Source organism: Uloborus diversus, chromosome 3, assembly GCF_026930045.1.
Source record: "Uloborus diversus isolate 005 chromosome 3, Udiv.v.3.1, whole genome shotgun sequence".
NCBI lineage: Eukaryota > Metazoa > Arthropoda > Arachnida > Araneae > Uloboridae > Uloborus > Uloborus diversus.
Window position 1 is genome coordinate 161,460,725 of NC_072733.1, and position 20,264 is coordinate 161,480,988.

General features: G+C 34.3%; 1 protein-coding gene across 1 annotated transcript in view; it reads right to left on the minus strand.

Moving 5' to 3' along the window:
* Positions 1–20,264, minus strand: part of LOC129219019 (glutamate-gated chloride channel-like) — a 51,933-nt gene that overhangs the window by 15,484 nt on the left and 16,185 nt on the right. Inside the window, exon 5 of the mRNA XM_054853339.1 lies at positions 3,472–3,554. Within this exon, the coding sequence (XP_054709314.1) occupies positions 3,472–3,554 (83 nt within the window). The remainder of the gene's footprint in view (positions 1–3,471; positions 3,555–20,264) is intronic.

A 20,264-nucleotide genomic window follows, 5' to 3' on the forward strand; every position in this document is an offset into this window, starting at 1 on the left:
CAAAATGCTGATTGCATTGATCGATTTTTAAGAGACAACGCCCCAAGTGTGCTTTAAATACCTTTCTCATTACCGCTGATTATTACTGAAAAGCCTCGCTCGGTTTTTACGCTATTTCCATTAACCAGCAGAAAATTATATCTTTAAGATAAAAGGGAAAAGAAAAATAAAGGAAATCTCATTTTTAGCTGATGCCAAATTTATTTTTAGAATATTTATTCTCACGGCAGCTATTAGTTTTGCTGCTAGGCAGTGTTGTTCAAAATTTTAGCATAGGTTTAACATGCGTTCCGAATTACAGTTGAACTCTCTAATCCGATCACGGTTAAAGCGAAATCACAGCTAAAACCAACATTTTGTTAAGAAAGTTCGGTTGTGCCATTAAAATACGCTTAAAATCTCGCGCATAGTTCGAGTCTTACGATGATAGTTTCAGCAAAGGAGAGCAAAAATTTCGATTAGCGTAGAGATAAAACTATTAATTTTATTTGCGGAGTACCACTTTAATACAATTTTATGAGATGCGGTCGAAAGTTTTTGAGGTGCAAATGGCACTTAGCGTTTTCCACCAAGATATGCTAATGGTAATATTTAAAAGCCCTAAAATCAACTAAATATAAAGGCATTTTCTCCCAAAAGCGTTAAGTTTTAAAAAGTAAGTTATATATTCCTCAGTGTAATTAGATTACATTGTGTGTATAGCAATAATAAACTCGTAGAAATTCTTTTTTAGTATAGACATGAATTTCTTTATTTTTTTTTTCTCAATTTTACTTATTCACTGTTGTTACGACTAATGTCTAATAAAAACAAATTTGTGAATTTTTGACATTTCGTATTAATCAAGTTCATATACTTACTTTTCATTTTAACATGATACATTTAAGAGCGCATTTTATATTTGACCTAAAATACGCATTTTGCTAAAAAAACCTTGAACAAATTTTCCCTAAGTTTGATTGGTCAATCCAAATTTGGTCTCAAGTACTGTTAGAGGCATCAAATAAATTTCCAATATGTTTCAGATAAATTAATAAAAATTATTAAATAAAAACAAAAAACCCGACTGCGTAAAAACCAAAAAAACTAAAAACAAAATGTATAAGCGCAGTAGTTTAGAATATTATTAAGTACTACTGAATAACTACACCGTTGAAATAGTTTTATAACCGTACACAGATAATACAAATCATAAATTCAAAAGCAGAATAGAAGGGTTAACAGTCGAGGCCCATTCCTTTCTGATTCAAAGAACTCTGTAAAATTTGAATGGGTCCCGACTTTTAATCCTTCTATTCTGCTTTTGAATTTATGATTCATATTATCTGTGTACGGTTATATAAAACTATTTCAACGGTGTAGTTATTCAGTAGTACTTAATAATATTCTAAACTACTGCGCTTATACATTTTTCTTTTTAGTTTTTTTGGTTTTTACGCAGTCGGGTTTTTTGTTTTTATTTAATAATTTTTTATTTTACACTTTTTAGTTAATTTTCATTGACTTAGTTACTATGAATATAGGACGATAAATTTCGCAACCTTGTCATTTCATCGGGATAGTTTGTTTCTATCGTGAGGTTTATTAAGTAACTTGCGGTGGTCTAAACTACTGATAATTAGTCCCTCTAGGGACCTAACTCGGCTTAAAGCTACATGTGCTTGACCTTCGGCAAAAATGCGCGAACTTAAGTCAACCACAGCACAGCTATATAAACAGTCTCTATAACTCATGATGACGCGAAATCGGAAACGTCGTCAATCAAATCTTTCTCGCAAAACTAAAAAAGACTCTCAAGAAAGTACACGTCACGAAACTTTGTCCCTTAAATCAAGGTAAAAACAAATGCAACATGTTACAGATGAAAATTGAATTAGTAGACTCTCTTTATTTTGGTGCTTGTTGCACGGGTTTATTTTGATGAGAACTACAATCTAAGTGTCTTGCCTTCGTTACGCATAATTATATATTTTTATTACAGTACAGAATACATATAAAGAACACACGAAAGAATTTACATCAGCCGGAGCGAGGGTGTCTTGACCCACCGCCTCAAGTGGGAGAAGCAATCGCTTAGATCACTAGGCCAATGACACCCCAATTAGTAGACTTAGTAAACAAAAAAATTTCAGGCAGCGAAAACTACCTGCATTTGTCGCACGCAGGTAGCGTAGGACACAGTGTGCAACACTCAACGTGCGCCGATCCCAAACTGACAAAATATGGCAAATGGTTGTTGATATGATGAATTTTGATTACTGTCATGTGTTTAGTGACCCTCCCAAGGTTAAGACAAATCAATTGACGTAAGAATTACCAAAATTGTTCAAGGCGTTCAGCCTGCAGAACGCCACATAGGAACAGACATACATAGACTTATAAACACAATACTCTCCTTTGCGTCGCGCACGCGCAGTCGGGTAAAAATTCAGGCAGCGAAAACTACCTGCATTTGTCGCATGCAGGTAGCGTGCGAAACAGTGTGCGACACCCAGCGTAGGCCGATCCCAAACTGACAAAATGGCAACTGGTTTTTTAAATGGTACTTTCGATTACTGTCATGTGTTTAGTGACACTCCCAAGGTTAAGAAAAATCGATTGACGTAAGAATTACCAAAATTGGCCAAGGCGTTTAGCCTGTAGAACGCCACATAGAAACGGACATACATAAATACATAGACTGATAAACACATTACCCTCCTTTGCGTCGCGCACGCGCAGTCGGGTAAAAAGAAAAAACAACGCAGGACCATCAAATGAAAATTTTCTTGCAAATCATGGATTTTACTTGACTTACGTCCTAGGAAAAGTTTTTAGATATCTCAATAAACTGCTTAGTGCCTGAGATAATTCTAACACATTATTATCCCTGTTCATGTTTGGATTGCAAATGAGAACATCTGAATACAGAAAGTTGAAAATTGTTTCTTCATATAATTTACAAATCTTTGTTACATATTTATATTTGACTAAATCACTTCGCTCTGATCCGCAAGAAAACCCTCCGACACCTTTTGTCCAGACACGTTCATATTACGAACCACACATAATAATCTATTTTCCCTATTTAACGGTTCATCCCTGCTTCTAATTATTGAACATTATATTTTTTCATGTAACAAAAATTAGAAAAAAAAAAAACTAAATCCAATAATATTTATACATATTCAAACTGCAAGGACAACAATTATTGACTATATATATATATATATATATATATATATATATATATATATATATATATATATATATATATATATATATATATCTTTGAATCTCTCCCCTAAAATCTCAATGCGAATGATAAAGATTTTCTTTTCCCAAAGGTGTTCAATTTCTTGAATTACATGAAAGCAAAGCTTCAAACATTAAACCTTTTACGCTGAAATGCGGAAGTTTAATCATGTAAGATCTGTTGTAAATATACTGTGCAGTTTGAAATAATATTGAACAAGGAAAGACTTCTCTTACCACTTTCAATTGCAAACGGACATTTTGGATTATCGAATGGAAATATTTTCAAATTTCCTTGGCAATTGATAGAAATTCCTCTCCTGAAAGGATAAATAAATCATGTGAACAATTACTACTGTTTGTTCAAAGGTTAACACATGAGATACCTATATATTTATATATTGCATGCATATAGATGAGAGGAGGGTAATATGAAATATCATTTACATTTGAGGCAGTGAGAAGCAAAGGGATGTAAATGGCAAAATTAAAAATTGGGAGATAACCAGAACAAATGGTAAGTGAACTTTTCCACCATCTTGGGGCAAGAGATAAGTACTAGTAATCCTCATAGGTTCTGTTATGCAGCATGGTTTGAAAAACTTTTCAATGAAAGCCTACCTAGGAAGTTATTTTTGAACGCGTTTTACTCAAAACTTGAAAATGTCTACTTACATCCCTTTGCTTCTCACTGCCTAATCCCTATAAATAACTTAACTCGTTTTGCGATAAAATTTCCAAATCACCATGAGTACATACTGTAACAATCTGTTATGAATTGTCACTTGCAATAGAAAGTTTCTTTTTTTTTTTTTTTTTGCTCTCAATAAAAAAAAATATTTAATACAAAAATTGTAAATTTAAGGTAATATGGAACCATCTGGTAATAGCGTGACCATGCTTTTTAAAATTCGCTTGAACTAAAAAATTTACTCAATTGAGTAAATTTTTTACCAGAAAATAGCTAAGAACAAATGTTGCTTAATGTTTTGAGATTTGTTTAAGACGTTCACACTTTACTGTTAGTAAATTTGGGATGCAACAGAATGAGATTGAAACGTGCGTTTCATAATGCGGAAATATTAGTCCAGTAAATTTCGGCCGAAAATAAGGTCGATGCACCACAAATTTATAATTAGATGAATTTTTCAGGATTTGTTCCTGAACATGTGTGGAACAAATCCTGAAAAGTCCCCTAAGTTCCCATGTGAGCTTCTATCCAAAATGGCGGATCAAAGATGGCTGCCTAGTACTTTTTGTTTTCCTTATAACTCGGTCAAAAATGAAAATTTTTCAGATCTGAAAAAAATTGTAGGCTCTAGAAGTAATATTGTTTCGATCCCATAACCTAAAATAACCAATAAAAAATTTCTAACATTTGTTTTGACACCAAAAACAGAAATTTCTGTGTTCTATGTAATATGCAGCTGAACACATAAGCAACTTCAATAAATATTTTTTATAATTTTTCGGAGTGTTTTTAAAAAAATATTCTCCCTCATATATTAGTCAATTATTGTTTTTTTTTTTTTTTTCAGTTTCAAAAAATGCTATGTTTGTTTAAATTGGTGCTTGTGTTTTACCGACATTTCCCCATAAAAAGCTATAAACATACATGCTCTGCAAATAGTGTTTTTTGTCTGAAATGCAAAGTTTTCGATGTGAAAATTCAATGCTGATCTGTTTAGCTCTTTGAAACTACCATAAATTGTAATGTGGCTCCAAATTCCTTTTGTAATATTAAGTGAGAATTAAAAAAAAAAAAAAATACTCACAGTAACGATAGAAATTCGTCAAAAATCGTTCAAAACTTTTTTTTTTTTTCGAAAGATAATTGTTATCTCAAAATGGTATTTTTGTGCATTTTAGGTAGCAAATAGTTACTTAAGAATGATTTTTTTAATTATTTTTCCATATAATTATGTGACAATGAAAAAAAAATGTCGGTGAAAAATTACTGCTTTCAACTTTAGGAAGTTCTTTTAGGGAAGTTAAACATCAGAAGAGAAGAGGAGTTATTATTAAGAAATGAGTGTTCTGTTCAATCTTCCACGGTTTTTCATCAGGATGTTGCTGTTTTCAAATCAAACGATAATTTACGAAATCATCTGAAATATGAATTAGCACCTCAACTACCCCCGCTTTTTTGATTGTGTTTCTCTGAGAATGGATAAAAAAAAAGCGGGGCAGCCATCATTAAATCAGTAGAGCCTTGTGTTAAGGCACCACCAATCAATTCGTCCATCAAAGACGAAGGATTTCTTATGCACACATTGGCATGGGATGGGACAAGTCAGGCATATAATAAAAAGACATATGACTCAAATATTTCATGTGTCTTCAGAAGAAACTTTTTTTAATGTAAAGCAGTGGTTTTTAATGGATACACTGGTGCATTACCGAGCAACAATGGGAAGAAACAAAGAAGGGTGAGGTTGCAATTTGCAAAAGTCTGAGACTGCTGCTTTTTGAGGAAAATCTGGTGGGAACGACTATATAGACTTACTTTTTGCGGAATTCTGAGAACAAATCAAGATTAATTCAAATTATGATGGAATAATTCCGATTAGGAGGAATGACTGTTGTACAAGTGGATAAGGAAGCCAATGTATTAATTTGCTCAGGTGCAATAAAAACGTGCCAGAACAGCTCCAGACCAATCGCAGTAAGAGGTACTGATACAGATACTGATACAGATCTGCTCTCGATTCTAAGTGAAAGAGGTATGTCTGGAACATCACTGTATTTTTTACCCCCAAACAAATTTAATACAAAGGAGAATATTACACTGTATTGAAAATACAAGAAACCTTGGGTCTCTTGAAGGATCCTCTTCTTTTTCTCCACGCAGCCACAGGATGTAACTGGTAACTCCACGTCAGCAATATTCATAAAGAGGAAATCTGGAGCTTTCAAGTTACTTCAGGGAGACCTCAAATTGCTTTCTCTGATCTCACAGTTGAATAGTTCCAGCTTGATCCAGAAAAGGTCACTCAAACTGCAGAAGCGTTCCTGAAACATCTTTTTGGTTGGAGAAAACTTAATTCTCTAGACACCCGACGGGATACAACCGCGTAATAATTAAGTAACCAAAACTCGTTCTTCGAAATTTCAAGCTTGACAACTCTTTCACCCACAAGTGCAGCTGCTTCACAGTATTAACTTTGTGTTCATCCTCAAATACAACAGTGGCTGAAGGAAAATATGAATCCAATTGAATGGGGATGTGTTATAAAAGAAGGTGGACTGTGCACAATGCTTTCGTCACTGCCCGTTCTTTCGTTCGTCCCCTTCTTCTTTCCTTAATGTTTTGCGACTACAAAAGAACCGTTATTATGTGAGACTGTGATCTCAGAAGCCAATGAAAACGCAGATATTTAATGCTCCAAGTTTTGCATGCATTGTTTTGGTGAAACATGTGAAAATTTAGTGTCTGTGTACAGTTTCGAAGATGAGGATGATGACGAAGTTGAATGATGATGCTTTTTTTTCTAGATTTTTACTGACATTACTATCTTCTCTTTATATATTTTACAGGTTTTTCTATAAGATATTATATACCAGTTTGTAAAGTACTAAATGAATGATATTCTGCATTTTTAAAAAAAAATTCTTTAAAGGTCACTTTTTTCCCTTATCATATTCTCATTCCCTAGCTAGAAATAGCAAGATTTATTTCAGAAATAAAATAAAAGCTACTTGGTTATTCAATAAATGGAATTTATATATCATTTTGCAGTTGATATTTTAAAGAGAATACCATAAAAAATTCTTTATTTTAGAAGCTTATTTGTTCTGCTGCTTATTACATAGAAAATAGAAATTTTAGCTTTTGGTATGAAAACAATTGTTAAGCTTTTTTATTGGTTATTTTAGGGTATATATCGAAACAGTATTACTTTTAGAGTATACAAGTTCTTTTAGAACTGAAAAATCTTCATTTTTGACCGACTTGTAAGGAAAACAAAAAGTACTAGTTGAGCATCTTTGATCTGCCATTTTAGATGGAAGCTCACATGGGAACTTAGGGTACTTTTTAGGATTTACTCTCCATGCTATGAGGAACTAATTCTGAAAATATTTCTTAATTATAAATTTGTGGTGCAAAAAATCCTAAATTTACTGGGATATATGTTTAAAGCCCTAATGTCTTAAAGTCAAAATAGTTTTTTCAACAATTGATTCTTTTTTTTTTTGAAAAGTTTTACAGCAATTTTATTTTTTTGAATAAGATATGATTCTCAGTTTCAGAGGCAAACATAATAATTTGTTATCAAGTAATCGGTTAATGTTCCTTTGGCATAGATTCAAGCAAATTCCACTCGAACTTGGCTTCGATTCAAACATGATGTAATACGAATGTTCTAATTTAAAGAAACTAGACTAAAATGTCGATACATCTTATTTTCTAACTAATAACTTCTTGACACAAAAACTTACGCTGAACAATAATGTTTTGTCGGGAAGAAAAATTTAATTTTGATATATTTTCATAAAGTAACTCAACAAATAACTAAATTAAGCATTATTTCACTTCTTGCTTTTTAACATATTTAGGTCAGGTTTTAACCATATTTGAAATAGAAAAATAGAGTATAAGGTAAAAACGCGTATGAGTTACAAAAAAAAACTAGTTCTTGAGAAAATATAGCTAGTTTCATTTTTTATCAAACAAATGCTCTTAATGAATAAGTTATGAAAGCTTCAAAAGACAGGCTATACTTGCATAAACAAACAATGATAGATATAATAAAATATTTAACTTTTAAAAAACGATAGATAGATTGATGTAACTTTTGTTGGTGGAATTTAAAGGAGTATCAAGGCCGTTTTAGCGCATAATTGACACGAAGAATGCATTGCTGGAATGCCAAGCATATTTAAAAAAAAAAAACATTTTCAGCAAAAATGGTTAACATTTTTCATGTTTAAAGCATTAACATTCTTTTTTTAAACTTCTAATGTACGCAAAAGTGAATAACATATTTCGTTTTACGATAGAAACAGTGCTTAGATGTCTATCTGTCTATTAATGCAACAAACATTTTCAGTTTTATGGCATGGAATTCACCGGTTTAGTAATCAATTTCGTTTAAATGTTTTTTTTTTAATATGTACTTTAATATTCCAAAGAGAACTTGCAAATTTGGTTGCTAAAGGTGATCAGAATGGTTCGGGTACCGGTCGAATTTCCTTCCCTATGGTCTTCGACCTGTCACGCGGACAAAATTGGATCCTATTCACCAATCCGATATCAAATTCGTCACGTGACTAAATCGAAAAACGATTAATCTGAGGCGTACGAGGATCGGGATAAGTGCCTTTGAATGAAGGTAAAAAAAAAGTTGCTTATGACGAAAAAAATTCTCGGCTTATGTAAACCGTAACTTTGGGAAGGACTGCTTTCTTTCCTTTCCCTTTTTTTTTTCTTTTCTTTTATCCAACATTGCAGCTACGTGTATGCATATAACATTTGAAATAAGAGGAATTCAGTAAATTGCGTTTTTTCCGAACCGATTTGGCTCCAGTTACGTTTTAAATACAGTTATTCAAATAAAAACTTTGAGTCAAATTTGCTCCATTTTAACTTGCTACCCCTAATATTTAAATAGTTTTATTGTACAATATATGTGATTATAAAGATGAAAATATTCTTTTTCCAAAATAAAAATAATAATTATTAAATCCATTCGAAATAAATTAGTATCCTTGCTTAAAAGGGTCAATTGGAGTTATTAGTACTCTTGTACACAATACTTAGGATTGATAAAATGAAGCGCGCAGTTGCAAAAGTAGGTACATCTCCAGGGCGGTCATTCCAATCTCGTCAACTTGCGAGATCGAGATTCTGGCTCACGTGATTGGTTGTGACGTAGAAATGTCGCAAAGTAGTATTCTAATTACTCGAACTTAGCTGACGGCTAGGTTCGAGTAGATTAGAATACTACTTTGCGATACTTCTACGTCACAACCGATCACGTGAGCGAGAATCTCGATCTCGCAAGCTGACGAGCTTGGAATGACCGCCCAGTTCCAATCTGTTCGTAAACGCGTTCTTTTTTTTTTTTTTCCAATGCAATACTTGGGTAGGTCAACAACCTGAGACAGTCAGAGAGTTTCAAAATGGTATAAACAAAGCAGGAAAAGTTTTTTTTTTTAGATACCTATTTTTGCAGCTATACGCTTCAAATGGATTAATACTAGAGAAATATTCATTTATTCCTCATTAGTTATTGATTTATTTTTCTTAAATTCTAGCCAGCAGTGGCAATCGAAATAAACTTGAAACAATAAGCTAATTTTGAAGGTGTTTCTTTCGCAACAACCAGTTATTCAACCCCTTACTTTAATGATGCATGTATCAATTATCTACTTTATCGAACTTCTATTCGAAAACGAAAGTTTGTTTTTCTTGTTTTTAATTTGCGTTGTTTTGTATAGTTGTTATGTGCCTTAATAATTTATAAGTATATTTTTACTACATAAACGAATTTGTGACTAAACAGCTTGGTTTAAACTTATTGCATGTGCACTGTGCAGCCTACCAAAGGCATTTATAAATAGTTTAATTGAATTTAAGCATTTTCAAAATTACATAAAATACGATTGCGATGAAATTTTTTGCTGTTATAAACTACACAAATTCTCTTTGTTTCATGCAATATCTGATACACAGAAATAATTACATTTGGAGAATATAAATATAATTACATATTTTTCTCTATATTTATACTTGGGGTGTAGAGTAGCAGGCCTCCACGTGGTGCACCCTGGAGGTCACGCTAAATCTGCTACAGTCTTCGCCATTACCTTGCAGTTATTTCTTCTGTGAGAAGCCTATGAAGACTACCTCGAAGGCTTTTAAAAACTGCCCTTTTAAGGGCAAGGATAAGACCGGTTTTAAAGTTCTTTTTTGGAATGCCGGTGGCCTTACTACTGACAAATTTTCTGAACTAAAGATGATTATTTTTCAAGAAAAACCTGATGCATTCGGTATAGCTGAGAAGGGCTGGTCAGCTGACCACCTAAATTCCATCACTTTAAAGAATTATACATCGTATTCTCTTAAACATTCGAAACAAGATGCGTCTGGAATTGTTGTCTTTGTCAAGAACATTCTTATTGCCGAACCTCTGATTAAACATACTATGACAGCTACTGACATTTTGGAAACAATAGAATTGAGAGTTTGGAAAAAGAACATTGGATTCCGAATTTCTTTTGCTTATAATCCTCCCCCCCCCCAAAGAATAAATCCGATCTGAATTCCCTAATTCAAGACTGGAATAGATACTCGATCATTTTGGGGGATTTTAATGCCCACTCAACTAGATGGGGATATGCTCAAAATTGCCCTGTTGGCAACTTGTTGTAGGACTATATTAATACAAAGCAAGTTGAATTTATTGAGAACTCCAAGACTTTGCATAACTTTCTTTCATATACAGGTTATTCCTCACATCCAGACTTATTATTAGTTCATCCAAATTTGTCTTCCTATATAACACATGATTTACTCCCCGCTCCAGGAAGTGCTGGCCACAAGATTGTTTCTTCTATTATTTCAAGCCCAAAGCTGGCCCATGAATCAAGAATTACCCGTTGGAATTTGAAAAAACCTGATTGGAGAAGATATGCAGAGCTTACTGATTGTATGTTGGGTGACCGTGATTTGAATAGAAATAATGATAAAGCCCTAAATAGAATTATGACCGCTATACTGAAATGTGCTAATTTATGTATCCCTAGAGGGCATATTAAGAACGCGAAACCTTTCTGGAACGATAAATTACAGACCCTCAAGGAAGAAAAAGACCTTGCTAAAGATAAGGCTGCCTCTTCAGGCATTCTTGAGGATTATATTACTCTTAGGAAAAAGCAAGCTGCTCTAAAAAGAGAAATTTTAGAGGAAAAACGCAGTTCTTTTACCAAATTTTAAGAGGATATGGACTATCGAAAAGACGGTCCGAAGGCTTTTAAATTTTTTGCAGCTTTGAATGGTAAACGAACCCTACCTTGCAAACAGCCGATGAGCGTTGGGGGGGGGGGAAATCTTAACTTTTGATCAAGACATAGCCAAGGCCTTCTTAAAGCACTATCGAAGTGTTAGTAATTTCAGCCGAAGATCCCATATTAAGAGAAGAGAAATCTTCACTCCACAAGTGAACCAAGATTGGGAACATCTTTCTTCCTCTCCTTTTACAGAGTTGGAGTTTCGGAGAAGTCTCCAGAAGTTATCTAGGGGCAAGAGGGCCGGTCCTGGTTCATTCCCGAATTCATTTTGGAACATGGCATAAAGGCTAAACAAACTATTTTACTTTTTATTAGCAAAAGAGGGGGGGGGGGGGCAGTTTTCCAAGCTGCTAGAGAAAAGCAGACGTTGTTCCTATTTTAAAACCAAGGAAAGACCCAACAGGCATTCATAATTTTCGACCAATTTCTTTGACATGTATTTTAAGCAAATTGACTGAACGAATGGTAGTTGATCGTTTATCTCGATAGCTGTAATCTTGTCTCGGAGAGACAGGTTGGCTTTAGAAGGGTATATAACATCACCGAGCTAATTGCACGACTAAACCAACGCATCAAGGATGGATTTCGCCGGAAGCAAAGCACAATTGCTGTTTTTGTGGAGACTTGGTGTAGCCTCTACGTAAACATTCTTCTTCACAGGCTGAGTTAAGGGCTTCTGCCTTGGCTACTATTCATGGAAGGTGTCCATTTCAAGATTGGCTTCACGTATATATCGATGAATCTGCCACAGCCTCCTCAGGTAGGACTGGTGCTGGCGCTTTTTCCAATTCTTTCAGCCTAAAGTAACCTCTTAGTGCCTAGTCAGATAATTTTGACGGTGAAGTTTTTGCAATTTATATGTCCTTAGGGCTGCCACTGAGATCTCTTGCCAAAAAATTGTCATTTTTGTTGACTCTCACAAGCTGCAATACAGTCAATTACAGACTAACCTTTTCCCAACAGAGACTGAGTTTGAATGTAAACTCATTATAAGTTCACTTCTTGATTCTGGTAAAGACGTTGTGCTCCAATGGATACCAAGCCACTGCGGCATCCATGGCAACGAGCAAGCTGATTTATTAGCTAAATAGGCTTCAACATTAAATCCACCTTGTCTCCCGATCCCTCTTCGAAATGCCAAGCGACATCTTGGAAGCAATATCAGGCTCAAAAGAATTTCCTTTCTCCGTGACATTGCCAGCAGAAAATCTTGGGCGTGTCTTCTTGAAGACCAAACAAGATTGCAACTTTCCCTCCTCCCTAGAGTTCAAGGGGTTACTTCTTTTCGTGTCATTACTGGTCACGACTACTTATAAGCCCATCTTTTTAAAATCGGACAGAGCGATTCTCCACTGTGCCCAATATGTGAAGGGACTATGCAAATGACAGGGGAGCATCTTTTTGATTGCCCCGTTCTTCTCGACGTGCTCAAGGATGTCATCTTCAAAGAGCTTTTCCGCTCTATTGCTACATCATTGTTGTATTGGACTGGAAGGCGCCTCATGTCCGAGAGGACGTTGGCGGGAGTAATTTAAAAAAAATATTGATACAAAAACAAATAAAATATTTTCACCCACAACTCAACCAGAAATTAAATATAATACAGTATCTGCCACATTCAATTATTTTAAACTCTAATGGCATATTTTATGCCATTAAAACAGCTCTTGACAAATTTTATCGCTTCAACTGATTTAAATCCTTCTCGGGTAAAAGAAAAGCCCACATACAAGTGAGAAATTTGGGAATAGTTTCAAGCTGTTGAAAGTTTTGCCCTGGATAGTTGAAAGTTTTGTCCGGAGTAGTTGAATCTTTTGTCCTTGGTAGTTTTAAGATGCGGTCTAAAGAGGAGTACAGAATTTAGAAACATTATTCTGCTCATTTTCATCAGGTATTACTTCATGCAATTACTTTCTGATAGCTGATAGAGCGCTGAAGCATTACTTATTCAGTCATTCACTTAATTAAATTTTCATTTATGTAAAAAAAGAAAAACTAATGCATAGTTCAGGAAATTGTAAATTTGTGTATCTTTCATGCGAAATATTTATGTAGTTTGATTTTTATTTATCAACCACGTCTTTACTGCCGTATCCATGATTACCTTATTTAATAACTACAGTTAATTAAGAAACTTGTAACATAAATGAAAAATTGTTTTTCAAATTGAAAAGAAAGTTGTTTTCACTTAGTTCAGTTACTTATTAATCTATTTTACTCTTCACGATTGAAAGAGATGTATCATTAACGTTGTCACAACCTCTTTCTGGAAAAATATGGTCACTCAAATATTTCTTTAAAAGAACCAACTATTTTGATATTTTTTCTTAGCTCTTGTAATATTTTTTTATCTATAAAATATTGTAAAACCTGTGCAACATACTAAACACAACAGACAGTTTATCGATAATCTATTTCATTGAAATGTCCCGAAAGCACAATGAAAACTTTTATTAGTGTGAAATCTTTTTTTTCCCCAAAGCTACAGATGTTAAAGCACTACGGAGCATATAGCTTCACCAATCAGCTTCTATCGAATGATTTTCTTTTCGAAAGATCTAAATTTTTGACGAGACCACACACAAGTCATAATTTATGTTTCCAAAATGACAATTTCTACATGTGTGAACTTTACTTGCCTGTTCTTGTTTTATCCTCAACTAAGTACGAGTTAGGTGAGCATTTATTTTTCCCCTCAAAACGGGGGAAATGTAACCATTTTGGACATGTGTATTTTCAAAAAAACTTGCACGTTATTGCAGTTCCTAAAAACTACAGAAAAGGTCTGAAATAAACCCTTGAAAACGAAGAATTAATGAAGAGTATAATATTTTCTAAACCAAAAGCTTACATAAGTGTATTTGTTGGTGCTGGTTTTGAATAACACAGACATTCTTCTCAGAATTTTGACATATTACTTATATAAACAACATCACTTTGAACTGGAATTGATCAAGCGTGCTTTTTCACTAATCCCCAAACTATTCATAAGAAAAATGTCCTTTTACTAGCGGATTAAGGCTCTAAAATTATTATATTTTTAAAAATTATGAAAAAGTTCACATGATGTAATTAATAAATATTTCCTCCCAACGACTTTCAGTTGAATTCATCCCAGTATTGCATTTTGTTACTTCATAAAACGGGACATTTCAGCGTCCCGCAAGTATGTGCGGGGACAACGGACAGGAAAAACCCGTAATTTAAGAGGGGGCAGTCAAGAGCTCAAATGTGTCCCCGGCTTTGGAAAATTAAGGTACTTACATATAAGTCCGTGCGGTTTTTGCTGTTTTTACTTAATTTTACAAAAAAGGAAGTATTGTATTCGCGAAAAAATTTTCACTCAAAAATCGACCTTAATTTACATTTTACTCACCCCCGAATGAATATTGAGTTTTTTTTTTTTCGACTCAACCACACGTGGATAAGTGCCTAAGAACGTATAGACACGCGAAATATCCATAATGATTCCCGAGTTAATTACAGCGAATTTTCTCTTGACGTCCGTATGTACGTATGTATGTGCGTATGTGTGTATGTGTGTATGTGTGTATGTATCTCGCAAAACTCAAAAACGGTATGTCCTAGAAAGTTGAAATTTGGTACGTAGACTCCTAGTGCGGTCTAGTTGTGCACCTTCTCTTTTGGTTGCATTCGGATGTTCCTAAGAGGGTCTTTTGCCCCTTTTTGGGGGGAAATCGTTGTTAATTTCGATGTAAACTCAAGTGGTGATATAGTTTGTCAGACACTTGGCGATATATCGCCAGTCTTTCGGTCGCCAAGTTTTGTCGCCAACTTGGCGACAAATTTGGCGATTTTTTTTTTTAAATCTGATCTCAATTTGGTTACTGTTGGTGATATTTAGAGAGTAAACTATTGAATCACATTAAAATTGCCAGTAACGGGGAGATGACATTAAATTGGAGTAAAAGAAAGTCATGTGATGCACACATCAGCTCGTTTGGTAAAATTTACATTGCGTATGCACTCTTTCCTCCCCTTGAAAAAATTAAGAATTGCGTGTCTGGGGACAGGCTATCTGAAACTGGGAACTGTCCCGCTAAAACGGGGAGCATGATCCCCTTAAGTATGAGCACAAAATAAATACTTACAAAACCTTCCACACGGAACATTTTAAAACAATTTTAATAGTTCTGAAACAACTAAAAATAGATAAAAAATGAAAAGTTTGGAAGAAAAATTTTGAAAATGTGTATGTGTGTTTTTTTTTAATAAGTAAAAAACGGAAATTAATAAAAATATTTTTGTCAAATAAAAGGTGTTTTTTTAGAGGTATAGAACTTTAAGTTGGCAACACTGGTTGATATGTGTGCTATTTTGATAGCTGTCACTTGTTTTGTGTTCAGTTTGGTTTGCCATTTTATCATGAATAGACAACAAGACGGTGCAACATGCCACAGAGCTCGTGTCACAATTGATCTCATCAAAAACAACCCTGTTGTAAAAACTTCCCCGCCAAGAAAACCTTTAACTTTTCCGCACAAAAAAGAAAATCTGCATCCTGAATCCAAAAACCCTCAGTCATAAAAAGTTATGATATCTAGTTTGCCCGCCAAGTATCTGCCAAACTATCATCCTCCCTCTTCTCCTCTTTCATCACAGTTACTTCCATTAGAACCTCCTACCACCTTCAACTCCTCAGAAATATGGATAGATCTTTTAAATTGTTTATCTTGTTTGGCGAGAAGCTTTTTGCTCACCAAGCAACCACTTCACTTTAAAAAGCTTAACGCCAAACAAGATAAACAATTTAAAAGATCTATCCATATTTCTGAGGGGTTGAAGGTGGGAGGAGTTTCTAATGGAAGTAGCTGTGATGAAAGAGGAGAAGAGAGAGGATGATAGTTTGGCAGATACTTGGCGAGTAAACTAGATAACATAACTTTTTATGGCTGAAGGTTTTTGGGTTCAGGATGCAGATTTTCTTTTTTGTGCGGAAAAGTAAAAGGTTTTCTTGGCGGGGAAGTTTTTACAACAGGGTTGTTTTTGATGAGATATCACATCTTTTTGCATTGGTATTAGTACTTTGTCTGTATTTTTAGAATTGAGAACTTCAAGTCAGAAAATTTTCAATTGAAACAACACTGTTTTGTGTTTTTAAGGAACAATAATGGCTAGCCTAATTTTACGTCAAGTTATTTTCTGACTATTAAGATTCTGTGTTCATTTTGCGAGAATTGGGCGGTTTAAATTTTATTGCAATCCTTGTATCCTCTCTGTTGCAAAGAAAACTTCTTGGATAATAAAATACTATATTTTAAATTATATTGTTTTCGAGTATTTTACAACTTCGCAATAAATTCTATTACAGTTTCTTTATTTGACAGATTATTCAACATTTTCATTAAGGTTTCTTTAAATATTTTACAGCTTAAGGGCTATTTTAATCTAGTTTTTCACTTTTTGTTTAATTACATTTTTTCCGAAATTGTGCATTATTTTACGTTTTATGGGATAATTTTAATTGTTTGGTGATTTATCTTTTTCTTCATAGAAGTCTTTGTCTTGTTTAATACCTAGTTTTGTTTAAAAGTTTATTTAAAAACGAAATAACGCATGTTATCACCAAGCAAAAAAAAAAAACTAAGCTATTAAATATTTTAAATTTGAATGTGTCAGAAGATCTATACAACTTTACTCGATGTCAAATCGCGGATATCCCAAATTTGCCATAGCGAATGCGCATGTTGCGCGCAGACTAAGCTCATTGAAAGTCTTGCTTAAATTAATTGCAAAAATTTTTTCAGCTAACAAATTACTGCAAAGCACGGATATCTACACACGTGTTTCATATATTTTCAATGCATTATGTTTTGTTTGTGAAAAATCCATTGATTTAGAAAATAAGTAAACCGATAAAAAAAAGTGCCATTTTTCGCTTTCAATTAAAAAGTTATATACTGTGCCGTATTCATATGCGTACAGTTTCATATAATTTGTCACGTAAAATATTGTAATGGTTTAACTTCAGTTTCGCGCCGACATTTAAAATTTCTTCCCTCCATAAATATATCAAAACTGAAAAACAGGGGGAAGGAAATTTCGTATCGGCAAAACTTGGGGGGGGGGGGGAGGACAGCATTCTAATCTCACTTATTAATTTGTTTCTCTGCTTAAGTATAAACAAACAACATAGAATCTGAAAACAGAAGCCCAATGAGCGAAGTCCGCGCGCATGCGCAGTCGCTGTGGCAAATTTGTGATATCCGCGATTTAATGTTTAGTTTCAACTGTTGGATATGTTTTAGTCTTGATTGAATTTCATTTCCTAAGACAACTTTGGTATAACTGTTAGATCTGTTCTAACCTTGCAATTGCAGTCCGAGATAAACAAACCCTATGAGCTGAGAGTAAGTACATAAGAATTTAGGGAAAATTAGTGATTTTCAAACTTCAATTACTCCGGCTCATGATGTCCCTGGGGGTTGAATTTTTGTATATGTACTCAAGGGCCCCCCAAGAATATGTATACAAAAAATCATTACCGTGGCCCCCCGGGGGCTGTGATAGAACCCCGGGAAGGTACAATTTGGGGGTAAAAACGAGGGGGGAAAGGGAGGGGGGATCAAATGGCACAAAAGACACATCAGTAGGGCACAAGGAATGTGTGTGCGAAATTTCAGCTTGATTCCTTTTTTCGTCTGGGCTGTAGCCCTGTCAAAGAAAGCGAAAACTTTTTTGAACTGCGATTTTATAACTTTAATACCTCCTCTCCCTGATGGTCCAGGGTATTGTATTTTGGTTTACGGCGTCAGGGGCCACTAGAGATTGAGTGTACCAAAAATCAACTCCAGGGGTCTTCATGGGGCTGAGATACAGAGGGGTGAAAAACCCAAAAAACCCCAACTTGCTCTGTCGTGTAATCTTGTTCTTGGTCGCTTTTATTTTCTTTCGTCTTTGGCAGTGGATTTGCTTCTGTTGGCTGCTGACGTTTGGTTTCCTTGGCGGGGCGGAACGCTCCCGCGTCCCGTGATTTATTGAAAGAAACTTTCGGTGAACGAATAATTTCGCGTAATGGACCCGTGATTTGACCTGAAAGATCACGCGATTTAACACCGCTGGACTACCTTTTGTGGGGCTATGTGAAGTCTATGGTCTACACCGATGAGCCACAGACGATTGACGCCTTGGAAAGAACATTGGCCACCTTATAACTGACATACGGCCTCCATTTTTTCAAAAAGTGAGAAAATTGGACTTTTCGATTGGACTTTCTCCGAGCCAGCCAAGGTGGCCATATGCCAGCAATCATATTTAAATAAAAATGGCAAAGAATCATTTTTCGAATAAAGCAACATTCATGGCAGTTAACAACATTTAACTGTGTGTTAGCTTGAAAACTCTGCGTTCAATTTAGATAATGTATTTTTGCATACAAAACTAGAAATGTAATGTTTACAGATACATGTGAAAAATAACACGCAAAGTATATCTGTTTATGTCGGCTTGATTTTTATAAGAAAACGCTTTTGGTTCTGTTAAACATTAAGTGAAAGGAAGAACAGGACTGCCGAAAAAATATAAACTTCTGTCTTTTATAAAAGGATTATAGTTTCTCTGAAATCATCTTCTGAATTATTTCCCGATTTTAATATCTTTGAAATTTGCATCATGCGCGATGTTTGTGTCTTTCGCCATAATGTGTTTTTCGGTTAATATAGAAGTGGGGAAACATCTTCAATGAAATAAAATCAAAGGCGTGCTTTATTAAATTTCTTGAAGTTTCTTAACTTTTACTGCCACAACATTTTTGCTTTTTTATGCATCGCTATGTGTAGAACCCTGAAATAGTATGTTTACTTACAATTTACCAAAATATACAGGAAAGAAGCAAATGAAACACGTTCAAAATCTCTAGCAGTAATAACGTTTATATCATTTCAATCTATGAAGCCATATTTTCTCATTTTCGCGTAGATTTATTTTAAAAAAAATTGCATTTATTAGTTTCAATCGACTATGTTTTTCATCGTGAGTTAAGAATTGTGCTACGTTTGGCTATGCTTCTCGAACATTTAATTGGTATTTCCCCCAAAAATTCTTTAATATCTTTATGAATTATAAAGGTATATTTCCATTAAAAAAACATTTAACTGAATATTTTTTGATTTGCTTGCCCTGAAATCGGGCAAAACAGAAAGCACGTTATTCGAGCGTTGTTTGTACACGTGTTAAATACGTACAGTCGAAACGTTCTGTCACACATCTATTATTTGTCTCACTAACCGACGATGCAATATTACATTACTACTTACAATACTACAGTTGCTGCAGAACCCCTGTCCCCACTTATACATAACATGAAAAAAACTACATTGGAATACATAGCTCAAATCTGCATTGAAACTGTATTTTTTGTCTTAAATACTGAAAAATAAGCATTTTTAAAACAAAAGAAAAAACACAGATGGACACGTTTGTTGCTAAAGCGATAACAACATTTATTAAACACTTCATCGTATGAAAGTTCAGAAATAATAGGAAAAGAATTTTCATCTGCTGAAGAATACTTCTTTTCATCGCAAATTATAACTCAAACTGAGTATATTAAGCGTTCCGTCCTTGGAAAGCATTTTCATGTGTGTTGTTTTGAGCAGGGTTCCTCAGGGTTCAGTTTTAGGGCCTCTTTTGTTTATTATTTTTATGAATGACATCAATGAGAATATTTCTGGAGCATGAATTGTTTTGCTGATGATGTAAAAGTTATGGGGATTGTAGAAAATGAAGAACAGGTAGAACAGTTTCAAGAGGATTTAGATTATATTACTAAGTGGGCGGATAAGTGGGTTATGGCAGTTAATGTAGGAAAATATCAAATGCTACACTTAGGGCATAGAAATAAGCCTACAAGTTATCGTTTACAGGGTTCAATCATTAGTCAGGCAGAAAATGTTATTGATCTGGGTATCTTAATATATCAGGACTTCAAGTTTAGTTAACAGTGCAGCATTGCAAGTAACAAAGCCAACAAAATGCTTGGGTTTATCAATAGATCT